The following is a 13,995-nucleotide window of genomic DNA, read 5'->3' as shown; positions in this document are numbered from 1 at the left end:
GCCTGACATTTACCAGTGTGTGACCTATCTTCAGATACATTCTATAATCCTTCAGAGACTGCATTTTCTCCATTTGTAACCTGGAGATTAAAATCACCTACCTTAAAGAGTTAATGTGAGAGACAAATGATTAAATACCACCAAAGTGTAAATTCATCTACTGTGCTGTAAAGATGGTAGAGACTTTGTCACTTAATAAATATTTATTAAGCATTTACTACTAGCCAGGCACAGTGCTAGGAACTGGCAATACAGTATTGACTCCCGTGGAATTTAAGGACTAATGGGAGTCAGGTGCAGTGTAACTGTAAATACGCAAATAACTTAGAAGTGAGAAATGACAAAGTACTGTGTGCTACTGGAGCGTCCAAAAATATGACAGTGTATTTGAGATGAGGGTTCAGGTTGGGTGTATTCCCAGTGTCTAGCTCAGTGTCCTACACCTCTAGCAAATATCAAATAAACTCCAGTATCACTTTCCTTCTTCCTTTTCCATGAAGGACCGGACCTGTCTGCCTGCTCCCCCAGATCATAGTACAATACTGCTCACAGGTTAGCGTCTATTAAGTAAGAATGTGCTTTCCAAGATAAGACCACCTGAGCTCCTGGTTTCCACGTGCTGACCCTGCCAGGGCTAGACCATCGCCATTCACAGTAATTCTTCTAAGTCGGTTGCCTGGCTCTCACTCAGGAAGTACATAGTGCCACTGGGGACTTGCTTTGGCATCATGTGGCTCCTGCTTACCTGAGATGTAGACCTCATTTTTTAATGTCACGCATGCAAATTCCACCCACTTCTTATTCTCACTCTCCAGCTCATGCTCCGTCATGGGGAGCTTGGCCACCTCCAGGCGGCTGCGCCGCAGGGGGTCCAGGCAGGTAACCTCCGCCACAAACCGTTCATCCTTCGTGCAGCCACCAATGATCATGAATACCTCAGACTGAAACTCATGCATCCTGGGCTTGGTGCGCTCCGAAATGATCTGGAAAACCAATGGGAGTACATAAAGGCAGGATGACATAGAGGTTCAGAGCCCAGGCTATGGAGCCAGACAGAGCAGAGCCCAGTTCCCAACTCTGCCACCAAGTGACCTCACTTTGAGCCTCAGCTCCATCATCTGTGTAACGGGGACTTTAGTGGTAACCACCTCATAGGTCTGTGGTGAGGATGAAATGGTATCACATACGTAGTGTGTCTGGCCTGCAAGGGGCCCGGTGTATAATAGATACTCAACAAAGTTTACCTACTGTTGTTTTCGCTGCTATCCTAAGAAGTCCAGGTCCATTTACCATCAAATGCACTTCACCCTTCCTGCCCAGTCTAAAGGCTTGAACCCTGGAATTTCATTTCCCGCCACCTTCCACCCCCTTATGGTTTCAATTTCTTAATGCTATCCCAGACTTTGCTCACCACCAGGCCTCTTCTGAAAGAGAAGTCCTGACAGTAGGCACACAAGAGCACTTAGAGACTTAGGGCACGGTGTGGCCAGGGACGTTGGAGGACTGGGTCCCAACATCAAAGATATGACCCTTCAGATCCTTAATAAGCAAAGAAATACACACCACAAACATTTGAGCCTAGCTGAAAAAACAGAGGTTTGAAAGTCAAAAACACTAGAATTTGGTCCTGGTTTCACCACCCGTGGCTATGTGACCTTGGAGAAGCAACACAATCTCCATAAATTCCTGTGATCACTTCCGTGTCATCAAGTCATTGTGAGCATTCATGCGGTTGTGATGTAGACAGATGAGCAGAGGACCTGGCATAGGCACAGCCCTTAACAGACAGGCATGGCAGTAGGAACAGCTAGAGATGTCATACTGGCATTATTAGGGAAAAGGGAGAGCTGCCCTCCTCCTGGTTCCATCTATCCCCTGGGCTCAGTGGGGAAGGTTCTGCAGGTGGGCTGTTGGGAGACAGCATCCATTTCCCAATGACCAAAGTATCCTGCAAGGTCAGACTGACCTCACACAGGCTTTGAAACTTCAATCTTGACCACCGATATGACAAGTTACAGTAGCAAAAACTGCCCCCTCAAGTGGTGAATCCAATCAATGGTCGCAGGTAAGCAGACCAGCCAACACCCAACCCCTACTTTTCTCTAAGAGACTTTGGTTTTCTGTACCAAAGAGACAGATACGGTAAATTTTTCACCCTCAATTCATGGCCATAAAGTGTGTCACAGGACTCTATTTTGGAGGTTGGCAGAAAGAAGAGGGGGATGTGTGGGGCAATGGGCACAATCTGAGAACACTGACAGTGGAGAAGACAGCTGGGATAAGGGTTGGAGGGGTGGTCCTGGGAACTTGGAAGCATCATAAGAAACCAAGCTGGCAGGACAGGATCTGAGCAATGAACTGCCAGCTAAGACAAATTTTGCCACTCTGTGTTTTTCTTTCCCATTATCTGCCCTGCTTCATGCCCCTAAATCTCCCCTCTCCACAGTTGAAATGCAACCTTTAGCACTAATCTGGTCCTTTCAAAAGGGTTAGGGACTGTGGAGTAATGCTTAGAGGATAGCACTAGCCTCCTAGAATTGGTCCCTGAGTGACCTTTATTCCAGCTCTGAAAGCCAGGCCTCAGCATTCCTCTGAAGCCCCCCATCTTCTTCACAGTGGCTGCCCTCCTGCCTCAATAGCCTGCTGGCCAGTAGGGGACTGGATCTTACTCCTGATTCTCAGCCTGGCACCCCATTTCTGAGTCCTGGGCTGTGGAAGACTCTGCTCCCATTGACTGAAACCCCTGCATTCCTAATCTGCTATCTGGATCCCCCCATAATATCTGTCCTTGATTTCCCACACCACCTCCCCATCCATTTACCCTTTAAGTCATTGGCATTATTCCCTTTGTCCTTTCCTTTAAGAAGCCATTCTTGACTTTCTACACATGTTCCCACAGTCCTGAATTTCCCCATCACAGCCCTTTTCCTACTTCCTTATAATTTACTAAAAGGTCCCTGATGACAGAAAAAGTCCTTATTCTCCAATGGATCCTCAGCACCAAGAACAGTGCTTGGCGGTTGTGGGATTCTATAAACATTTGCCAAATGAGTGAGTGAGTGAGTGAGTGAGTGAGTGAGTGAATGAATGAATGAGCTGGGTAACCCAGTACCCGATACAGACTTTTTCCCAGTCTAGATCACTGTTGTAACCAGCTTCCACAGCGGCGCCCAGCAATCCCCACCTCAAGGTATTCATATCTTCTGTTGTCCCCCCGACATTTCTCCAGGGTAGGCTTCTATGCCAGCAGAAGACAGCAGAGGCAACGGTCTACCACTGCTGAAATCAGGTTATAAAAAGCACTACAGCTTTCATCTTGATGGCTCTCTGTCTTTCTGGGGCCATTTGCTCTGGAAAAGCCAGCTGCTATGGAGAGGCCCACATGGCAAGAAACTGTGGCTTCCAGCCATCAGCCAGCAAGGAATTGACACCTGTCAACAATCCTGTGAGTGAGCCTGGAAGCTGATCCAACCTCCAACCCTGTTTGAGCTTTGAGATGACTGTAGCCCCTGCCAACAGCTTGACTACAGCTTCTTGAGAGACTCTGAGCCAGAACCACCCAACAAAACTATGCCTAGATTCCTGTGAGCTGTGAGATATAAAGGTTTGTTGTCTTAAACTATAAGGTTTGGGGGTAATTTGTTATACAGCAAAAGATAACTAATACTTAACCATCTAGTTGATGGATTTGCTGGGTATTAAGACCTGCCTTATCACTTGGCACCACAGAACTCCCAAGTGGTGGCACTATTATCAAACTGTAAATTCAGCTACATTTGACAAAATATTAACCCCAAAAGCGTGACAAGGGCCAGTCTTGAAGTCAGAGATGTGCAAGTTTGTTGCAGACACACAGAGTGTTTGCCAGTGAATCACACGCAACAATCAGTCCTAATCAGTTTCTTTTCAGATTGTTAAAAATAGAACAGACAGTTGCACCTTGCTGACTATTCATTAACAGGGCCTATACTAGCGGACCAATAGAAGTGATCGTGTTGCTTCAACAAAGCTGTCCTCAGGGTTGAGCCTCTGCCTCGCTCAGGAGTGAGCGACACCACACATGTCAGAGCAGCCTTTGGTATAAATCAAGGTGGTTGCTGGAAATTTAGGAGGCAATGAAATAAAGGGGAAACTATCTCTACCCCAAAAGACTTCTCTCAATAAAGGTACTAGCTACCACTCCTAAATCAAATGTAGATTGACACCTGCTTTTAGGGTTCTAAGATATCCCACTGTTGCCACCTCCACGAGCTTAGAGGAGGAATAAGGTTAAAAGAGGGAGATGATGAAAGGACAAGAAGGGTTTAAGTTTGGAAAAGGAAGGTTAAGGGGAGAAGCATGTTCAGAGAGTGGCCTCTAGACTTCGACCACTATTATCTGGAGGAACCTAAGATCATTCAAGCAGTGAGCAGACAGGGAGTTTCAGGGAATGAACTGGAAATGAGACCCCAATTCGAAGATCACAGTGATCGGTTAGTTCAGTAACCCTGAGGAGAATTTAGGACAATAAAGCAGCAACCCTTGGACACAATGAAAAGAGAAATCTGGGACAACTGGGTGGCTCAGTCAGTTAAGTGTCTGCCTTTGGCTCAGGTTGTGATCCCAGGGTACTGGAATCGAGTCCCACATCGGGCTCCTTGCTCAGTGAAGAGCCTACATCTCCCTCTGCCTGCTGCTCCCCCTGCTTGTGCTCACTCTCTCTGAAAAACAAATAAAATCTTTTTAAAAAAAGAGAGAGAGTGAAAAGAAAAAAGAAATCTTAGCTTCAGAGAAAGAAAATGCTTGGTTGTGAGAAATGGTGCACCATAAAGGAATTGAGAAAGAATGAGAACAGTCTTCATTTGTGGGGCCTTACCATGCACCAGACACTGTGCTGACCACATCTCATTCATTATCCTATTTAATTCTCAAAACAATTGTATCAGTTGGTAGGCATTATTATCTCCATGTTACAGGTCAGGACGGAGCTTTCAAGCAGTTAAGTAGCTTACCCAAGGTCACACTCTCTCGGTAAATTGTGTAGTTAAGATTAAAGCCCAGACCTGCCTAAATGCAAAGTCCAAGTCCTGCCATTGGAAACTCTTCCAGCTATCAGAATTCTCTCTTTTCCTAAATCCAAAATTCATAATGCCACTCTCCCCCACACTGCAAATACCAAAGTCAGAGCACATACTTCATAGCAGCAGTTTTGCAGAACGCATAGCAGAGATATTTTATATCAGCAGAAAACCTTTATCACCTGCATTTCAGGGACTTAGGAAACAGGAAGCAGACATAAAAGTAGCTAGAATATCGGAAGTGTAGTTGATCAAGACTCTGTACTTTGAATGCTGAACTGAGAGCAGCTGCAGAGACAGACACTGTCTGCAGTTTTATGAGGGCTTTGATACCCAGTCCTGAGCCATCTGCCAGCGACCCACACACCCAGCAGAAGGCAGCGCCCATATGGTTGCCTGGACTCCCTCCATCCATCTACTTATCACCGTTCATTCGCTTAGTGTCTTGGCTTCTCTGACAGACCATAAATTTCATAAGGCAGAGACTGTTTTTGTAGTGCCTGGTGCCATATCTGGCACACAGTTGGTGTTCAGAATTTATTTGCAAAAAATATATACATACGTAAAAGTACAGCTTATTAAAATATATGGGATGCTGTCAAAGGAGTACTTAGGGGGAGATTTATAGCATTACTGACGATACTAGAAAAAAAGGGGAGTTCTCAAATCAATGACTTCAGCTTCCACTTAAAAAAAAATAAGAGAAAATTAAACCCAAAGTAAGCAGAAGAGAAAATAATCAAAATCAGAATACAAATAAATGAAATAAATCCTAAAAACAAATGAAACCAGAAGCTGTTTCTTTGAGAAAATTGATAAAATTGAAAAATCAGTCTCTAACCAGACTACTCAGGAAAAAAAAGAAGAGACATAACCTACCAAATCTGGAGTGAGAGATGTGACATCACTGTAGATTCTACAGATATTAGAAGGATAATAAAGGAATGCCGTGAGCAACTTTATGCCAGTAATTTCCACAACTTCTATGAAATGGGGGAATTCCTTGAAAGACACAAGGTACCAAAGTGCATTCTAGAAGAAATAGATAACCCTGTATCTGTTAAAGAAATACAATTTGTAGTTAAAAACCTCACAAAGAAAACTCCTGGGGCGCCTGGGAGGCTCAGTCGGTTGAGCGTCAGACTTGATTTCGGCTGGGGTCATGATCTCAGGGTTGTGAGATTGACATCAGGCTTCACGCTCAGTGAGGAATCTGCTTGTCCGTTTCCCTCCCAGACTTGCATTCTCTCTCTCTCTAAAATAAATAAATAAAACCTTAAAAAAAAAAAAAACCCTCCTGATTCTGATAGTATCACTGGTAAATTCTACCAAACATTTAAGGATGTATTTGCAGAGTGAATCAGTGACAGCAAATCTGAGGACAACACAGAGCTAGAAAAGGACACACAGGAAAAGAAGGAGGCTCTAGGTGTCTCAGATAATTTCTAAACCACTTGGGGCTAGGATTTCTATCAATGGCCTAACGAAGGTTTGGGAGCCTCTTCCAGAACTATTGTACAATGGCATATAGGTGTGTGTATTCATGCATATAAACTTAACACACTGTCCCTATATTATTATTTTCTGATGGTTTTGTTCCTCTCCACTAAGCCTATTTTTGTCGTTACGAAGTTTTGAATAAAACATTTCTTCAGAAATTGTTAAGGAGAACCAGGTACATCCAAATGATATGTGTATTCATCATCTTGGTACCCACTTATACATTCAACAAACACTTACTAATTGCTTACTCTATACCAGGGATTCTCCTAAGGTCTGGAGATGAAAAGTCCAATAAGACATATTTCTGACCATAACAAGCTGCCAGAATGAGACATTTACAGATGAGGCGGTTGGTGCTACAACAGAGCAATGCACCAGGTGCTATGAGAGTGAGAGAGGTCTCTGAAGAAGGTGATGCTTTAACTTTTTGCAGCTGGAGTAGAAGTCAGCTGGATGGAGAGAGGAAAAAGGTACTTGAACAGCACCTGCATTACCTGCATTAGTGGATGAAAAAGCACATCCACTTTGGGGAACTGTAAGCAGTACATTAGGAGCCCAGCAGGAGGGAGAGGCTGGAGACGGCACTAGAGAAGTGAGCGGGAGGTGAAGTAGGTAAGGCGAGGCTCTGGGAGCTCAGGCAGGAAGTGTGTGGGCTTTAGCCTCAGAGTCATGGGGAGCCATGAAGAGGGTAAGCCCAAGAGCACAATAATTAGGCATGAGTTTTAGATCATCCAGCTGAAGAATGAATTGGAGGGGGGCCAGACTGAAGGCAGGAAGGTGAGTTTTGAGGAAATTCAGGGAGGAAACAATGCAGTCCGAACCAAGGTAACGTCACAGGATATCCAAGAGACTTGAGGTTCTCCAGAGCGGGCAAACTAGGAAAGCGGTACTCCTATGGGATGGTGACCGGACAGGGCACATTCTATCCTGTGTGTGTCACCCCTGCCAACCTCCACCCTTACACACTGGGAAGAGGAAGGATGTGCCCTGCAGGGTGCTGAGTGATTTCCTATCTCACTCAGTCCTCCCAGTAGCTGTTCATGATCAGCCCCATTTTACAGATCAGAAATCCAGGGCTTCTGGAACTGCCTGACTCAAACCATGAACAGCGCAGTGTCTTCTTCTTCATGCCGTAAGGATTGGTAAGCCAGGCTCACGTATATTTCTGTGAGGCCGCTGACTCCTCTACTTCGCTGCTTAACTACAGGGTCGCTCACCGTCAGCTCACCTCATTGCCTGAAAGGTGGTACATCCGGGCTTCCTGAAGCAGTGGGAAGACCTCTGGGCACTGTCTGATAAGAGGATCTGCCTCCACCGTCTCCACAAAGTACCATGGGTCCAGAAGTGGCAAGCGCACATTCTCAAGGACATAGGGGAGCAAGCAGAGTCGTTCTGACTGTTTGTGCCGGACCCAACTCATCACAGTCTCAAACACCTGAGCCTCCTCGGTCACATAGAGGTCATCACTCTTCAAGATGTGGTACAGAGTGTCCACAGGAAGTTCGAGGAACTCCTCAGAGTTCAGAATCTGCACAAAGTTTTGAATGATGTAGTTTTGAACCTGCTTCTTCAGACTGTCCAAGGAGTGTGTGTCCGCCAGCCTCAATATTCCAACACAGTTTTCGGGGTTCAAGGCCTCTGTTAGGAAGCTGGCGCAGGCATCCACCATCCGCAGGAACTAAGAGAACAGAAAGGAGGCAAATCAGGCCAGAGACCCATTAGTCCACAGGGAGTCTTATCAGCAGTTGTGTGTAGTGACAAAAAATTAGAACAATCCAAATGAATGATAGTAGGGGGCCAGCTAAAGAAATGATGTACATTCTTCTTTTTGACAACTCTGTAGTCATTGCTATGACATGTAAAAGAATATTAAATGATATAGAAAATGTTCACAATGTATTGAGTTTAAATATCTGTTCACTGAATCCGATCAAGCCTCTTATTTTATCAGTAATTTACAAGAAATGTAGCAGAAAGAGGAACACGTTAAATGGCACCTTGGGAATATACAATCAGTGAAGTCTGGACTGTGAGAAACTTTACGAAACAAATTTCTTCAACAAATACATCACAAGGGTAAAGGAGAGAGAGATGGGGAGGAGGAACCTAGAAACGAGGAGAGATGTAAGAGACACATCAACCTGGTGCAAAGTCTGGACCTTATTTGGATTAGTATTCATTTTAAGTGTGATAATGGTGGTGTGATTATGTTTCAAGAGGAATCCTTGTCTTTTAGAGATATATACTAAAATATTTGCAGATGAAATGAGAAGAGCACTTCACAAAATTATAGGTACCTTAAGATCCTATTTTTATAAAAAATATAGAATATAGGCATAGAAAAAAGACTGAAGGGTATACACCAAAATACTAACAGTTATTATATCTCAGTATATCAGGTATCTTAGGACAATTTATGCTGCAGTAAAAACCCCCAAATCTCAGGCGCTGACAAGAATAAATGATTATTTCTCACTCACATTACATGTCCTACAGGGGTCTTCATTCCAAGACCCAGAATGACAGAAGAGCCCTTAGCTGAGATATGCCAGTCTTGTAACAGGAGGAGAAAAAAGATGGCATAGCCTCATAAGGATCTTAAAACTTCAGCTCACAAGTCGTACGTGCCATTTCCACTCATACTTAATTGGCCAGGGCAAATCACGTGGCAAAATTTGTTGCCAAGGGAAAAATAATCCTCCCATAGACACAGTCTCATAGGGAGAGAAAGGGAAGATACTGTATATGTAATGTAAGGAACCACACTTTCTAATAAGACTCTGAGAATTTCCCTTACTTTTTTTTACATACTTAAAAAATCCTCTAAAATGAATAAGTAGCACTTTTGTAAGTTAAAAATTCATTTGTAAAATTGTTGGTTTCCATATTTTAGTTTTAAGTTATCATCATTCTTATAAAAATATGGGTCCCTTATGCATATATAGCAGTTAACCATTTACAAAACACTGTCATATCCATTATATTGTTTGATATTCATTTTACAGATGAGGTGTTTCAAATGCATCAGTTCGTTCTTTTTTTATTTTTTATTTTAATTCCGATATAGTTAACATGCAGTGTTATATTAGTTTCAGGTGTACGATATTCAAATGCATCAGTTCATTCTTATTCATTGATCTCTGGAGCTTAGCTTTGAACAAGTCCAATTTCCTATCCCGCCTTCCTTGTCCACTGGGCCAGTAAAGGGTCAAGTTCTCAGTGTTCTTGGGTTGATGCATTATTTAACAGGAGGGAAAGACAAATGCTGAGTGGAGAGGACCTGGCAGGGAGGGCTGGTCTGAAGGCAGTGAAATAGTCCAGTGAGAGTATGGATGGGACAGACCTGCATCCGATGGGGTGCAAACTACAGAGGAGATGCCCCAGTGACGAGCTGAGAGTAGCAGGGGTGTGGGGCCTGAAGGGTGGGGGTTGGTGTAGAACTGGTCTTAGAGTGAACCATATTGATTTAGGCTCTGGCCTTCACTCCAGAGCATTCTAGGGGGCACACATCTCTGATTTTTGGGTCAATCCCAATTGCAACATACTATCTTTCTATGTCAGAACACTCATTCCAGTCGTCAGTTTAGAAAACATTGACTGAGGGTCAATGAAATGCTGGAGAAGCTTGAATTCGGCCTCAGACCACCCTGTCTGCCGGCCCTGGCCATTGCCTGCAGATCTACTCCTCGCATGAGCAACTGTAGAAACGGTTGAGACTGAGAATTCTAACACCTGTTTAGTTGTTTGCAGATTTTCAGTTCAAAGAGTAAAAATACACAACCGAGACCAAGCCTTGCTGAGCCCTCAGAACCTGTCACCAGAGCCCTATGTGGCCCTGCCCACAGACGTCTATGAGCACTGAAAGGGAACTCACTTTTGTGGCATCCTCCAGTCCAAAGAGCACGTACATGATTCCAGTGTTTGTGTGAGAAGAAGATGATATGAAAATTAAATAGATTTTCTAAATACATAAACTGTCACTGGGAGGCCGCCTAAGAACCACTGGTAACAGTGGTTGAGTCTGGGGAGGGGAACTGGTAGCGGGGGTTGGGGTGGAGGGGAAGACTTACTTTTCACTGTTCACCTGTTAGTACTTCCTTGCTTTGTGTGCCATGTGTTAGAATTCTCTATTTAAAATAAAGTTTCTGATAAAAATAAATAAGTAAAATTAAGTTTCTCATGAATGGAGAAAATACTAGAAGGTAACACACCAAAATGCTATCCACGTTTATCTCAAATGCAGTTTTATTGATAAAGTTATTAATTTGTCTTTTAGACTTTGCTGTTCAGAACAAATGTTCTACACTGAGCATGAAGTTGCTTTTTTATTTTATTTATTATTATTTTTTCTTTTTTTATTTTTAAAGCGAGAGAGAGAGCACAGGAGTAGGGGGAGGGTGCAGGAGCAAAGGGAAAGGGAGAGAGAGAATCCCAAGCAGGCTCCACGCCCAGAGCAGACCCCAAAGTGGGGCACGATCCCATGATTCTGAGATCATAACCTGAACTGAAATCAAGAGTCGGACGCCCAACCAACTGAGCCACCAAACTGCCCCAACATGAGGTTGATTTAAAATCAGAAAAAATAAAATAAATACTTCCTTGCAATTTTCAAGTACACAATGAGAAAATAAAATAAAATGTAAAAAATAAAACAACACCTCCTATGTGCCAGCCCCTTTATATCACCTGGATAATTTAATCCTTACAACACTATAGAGTAGATATTTATTGTCATTCCTGTTTTATAGGTGAGGAAAGGAGATCCAGAGAAGTGAGGCAATTTCCTCAGGAACTTATAGCTAGTAAGAGGTAGAACTAAAATTTGAGCCAGTCTTATCTGATTCCAAAAATGCATGTTTTTAGACCATTTCAAGCTACCTCAGGTCAAATAGTGTATGCACAGGACAAGGGCTTGGCAGAGGTCAACCATGATTTGCACACTTCACCAAGGAGAGCTCCAATTATCTGATCTGCCCAAAGGAAGCCTTGGCCGACAAGGTGCTAATTCCTATCCCTGCTTGATGACTACTGATGAGCAAAGAAGGAAACCATGAAAAAGAATCAAACCAAGAACTCGAGCTCACAGTTGTTAGAAACATTGATTCAGAGTGTCCCTCCCCACCCAGAAACCATTCATCCCTCCATTCATCCACCTGTTAATTTCCAGAATGTGTATTGAACACCTGTTATGTAGTAAGCCATCAACCAGTGTTGGGGGTACAGAGCTGAAGAGAAAGAGACACAGTGCCTGTGCTCATTGGACGTGACAGACCACGGGGGGAGGCAGACGTTAATCGAGTAATCACACAATTGTCAAATTGTAACTGTGACAAATGCTATGTAACAAAGTTCAGTGATTCCGCTGTCTGAAAGTGAAGACATAGCCTTATTCTTACCCCTTGCTGTGCACTGTCACCACGACTTGCCCTGATGGAACCCCTCCACAGTCAGACCTGTCTGCTCACCTTCCCCAAATGTTCCTAAGCTTGCCTGTCACAGTGCCTTTCTGTGCTCATGCTGTTTCATCAGCCTGGACCAGCTTTCTCCCTCAACAGCATGTTAAAATCCTGCTCTCCTTGCTCAGGGAAATTGGATTCCAGAGCTCCACTTTTTAAGAAAGGACTCAGGATAGCTCACCCCAATTTCAACTTAAAAGGCCCTTTCAAGTTAACCTAAAAAGGGGGGGGGAGGAAGAGTACCATGACCATCACCTTATCTACACAGGGCTGTTTTCTTCATTCAGAGTGTTAAATCTGGGTCCAACAATGGGTTCCGGAGTGTGTGAACTCCTACAATGGTGTGCAAACATTTGTTTGCACGTGTGGCAATTCTCTGGAAATTGAGTTTACAAGAGACACTGTGAGTTGCTCTCTAGTGTCCATGAACCTGAGGACAAAGCCAACACAAGAGGGAGAACCAGGCTGACAGGACCAGAGAGTCTTAACCAGACTGTGCTTTAAGCCTTCCCTGCCGCTGGACATTTTAAATTCTGGGCCAATACTTGCTTAAGAAGAAAGGAGGAGAATGAAATAAAAGGGAAGGGAAAAGAAATGGAGAAATCCTACCCATTTATGAGGTTCTTTCTCAAGAACCACTTCCCCTCCTTCTTGGCTTTTCCAGTTGCCCAACATGGAATCAACTCCTCCCTCCTCTGTGCTCCACTGGGCAACTCACTTGCCCCTCCATGGAGCATGATTACATTTCTCCCTTGTACTATGGTCAACCATCTCAAGGGCAGATTCTAGGTCATACTTGTGTTTTTATTTCCAATAGCACCTAGCACAAACTCTGCCAAAAGGGAAGGAAAGAGAGAGAAGGAAAATAGTTTTTGGATACCTCGTATGTACCAACATCTGTGCTAGACACTTTCCCATCTATTTTTTTATTTAATGATCAAATTTTATTTTTTAATGAATATATTTTATTTAGTAAGTAATAATAAGGTAGGTATTAGTACAGACCATTTGCACAGAAAAAGAAATAGAGAATTGAAAGAGTTAGGTGCATTGCCTAAGGTCACACAGCCACTAGGTGGTACAGATGACACTCAAGGTCATGGCTAGCTCACTCTTCTCACTGGCCATCACACTGCCTTTGTAACTGTCACATTGTTGAGCTAACAAACTTCCAGGAGAGTCTGAAGAGACCATATGAGGACAAGGGTAGCGGGGATCTCCAAGTAGCCTACATTTCCCCCTAAAATATGCTTCAAGAAACACTTTTGAACATGAGGGGTGTAGACAGCATCCTAACCAGTGGCTGGGAAACTGCTGGTGTGCAGGGCAGTCATGGGAACAAGAAATTGTTTTCTTTACAATATATATGCTTTTTGCTTCTTCATATTCAAGATTACTTGGACTTTAGCATAGATTTTCTTTCTCAGCCTGTCCCAATGACATATGAACTTGTTTATTAAAGCTGAGCTATGACAGATAATGGCAACAGCCAGCCAGCTTCCTGTTTGAGGGGACATGTGAGCAAAAGGTTACAGTCAGGCACCTGACTCTCGAATAGGGAGACTAAAAATACAATCAAAGAAACCACTTGAGACATGGCTGCAGTTCCCATGAGAAGTGTCTGCCTCAATGAGAATGTACCCCCTGTTCCCCATCTCCACTGCCCTTCCTCTGCTTCCCTTCATGCTCTCCAGAATATGGGTCTTAACGACTTAACCAGTGTAATTCCACATCTCCCTAGAGGTACCTTCAAATCCACTCCAGAAAAACTGAAGCCCTGTTTTGGCCCAAATCAGCAATTCCATTGACCAGAGTCCCCAAGTGACCTTACAGTTATTGCAAAGGGTGTGTAAAGACATTGGTATTCTTACCTTCAAGTCCCAACAAATCAGTGTTTGTGAAGAGCATATACTTTGTTGATGAGATTAACAAATCAAAATCATTTGAAATTGTTGTGAATTGTTTGTGAATTTCTTCTC

At 43.5% G+C, this 13,995-nt stretch overlaps 1 protein-coding gene across 1 annotated transcript in view; it reads right to left on the bottom strand.

Annotated features, from left to right (window-relative positions):
- KLHL6 (kelch like family member 6) overlaps positions 1 to 13,995 on the bottom strand; it is a 51,632-nt gene that overhangs the window by 8,226 nt on the left and 29,411 nt on the right. Inside the window, exons 3-4 of the mRNA XM_008705270.2 lie at positions 7,789 to 8,238; positions 746 to 983 (exon numbers count right to left, since the gene is read on the bottom strand). Coding sequence (XP_008703492.1) covers positions 746 to 983; positions 7,789 to 8,238 — 688 coding nt within the window. The remainder of the gene's footprint in view (positions 1 to 745; positions 984 to 7,788; positions 8,239 to 13,995) is intronic.

This window comes from Ursus maritimus, unplaced genomic scaffold (genome assembly GCF_017311325.1).
Source record: "Ursus maritimus isolate PB19 unplaced genomic scaffold, ASM1731132v1 scaffold_4, whole genome shotgun sequence".
Classification (NCBI taxonomy): domain Eukaryota; kingdom Metazoa; phylum Chordata; class Mammalia; order Carnivora; family Ursidae; genus Ursus; species Ursus maritimus.
Note: the sequence above shows the minus strand (reverse complement) of the source record. Positions and strands in the feature narration are given on the sequence as shown.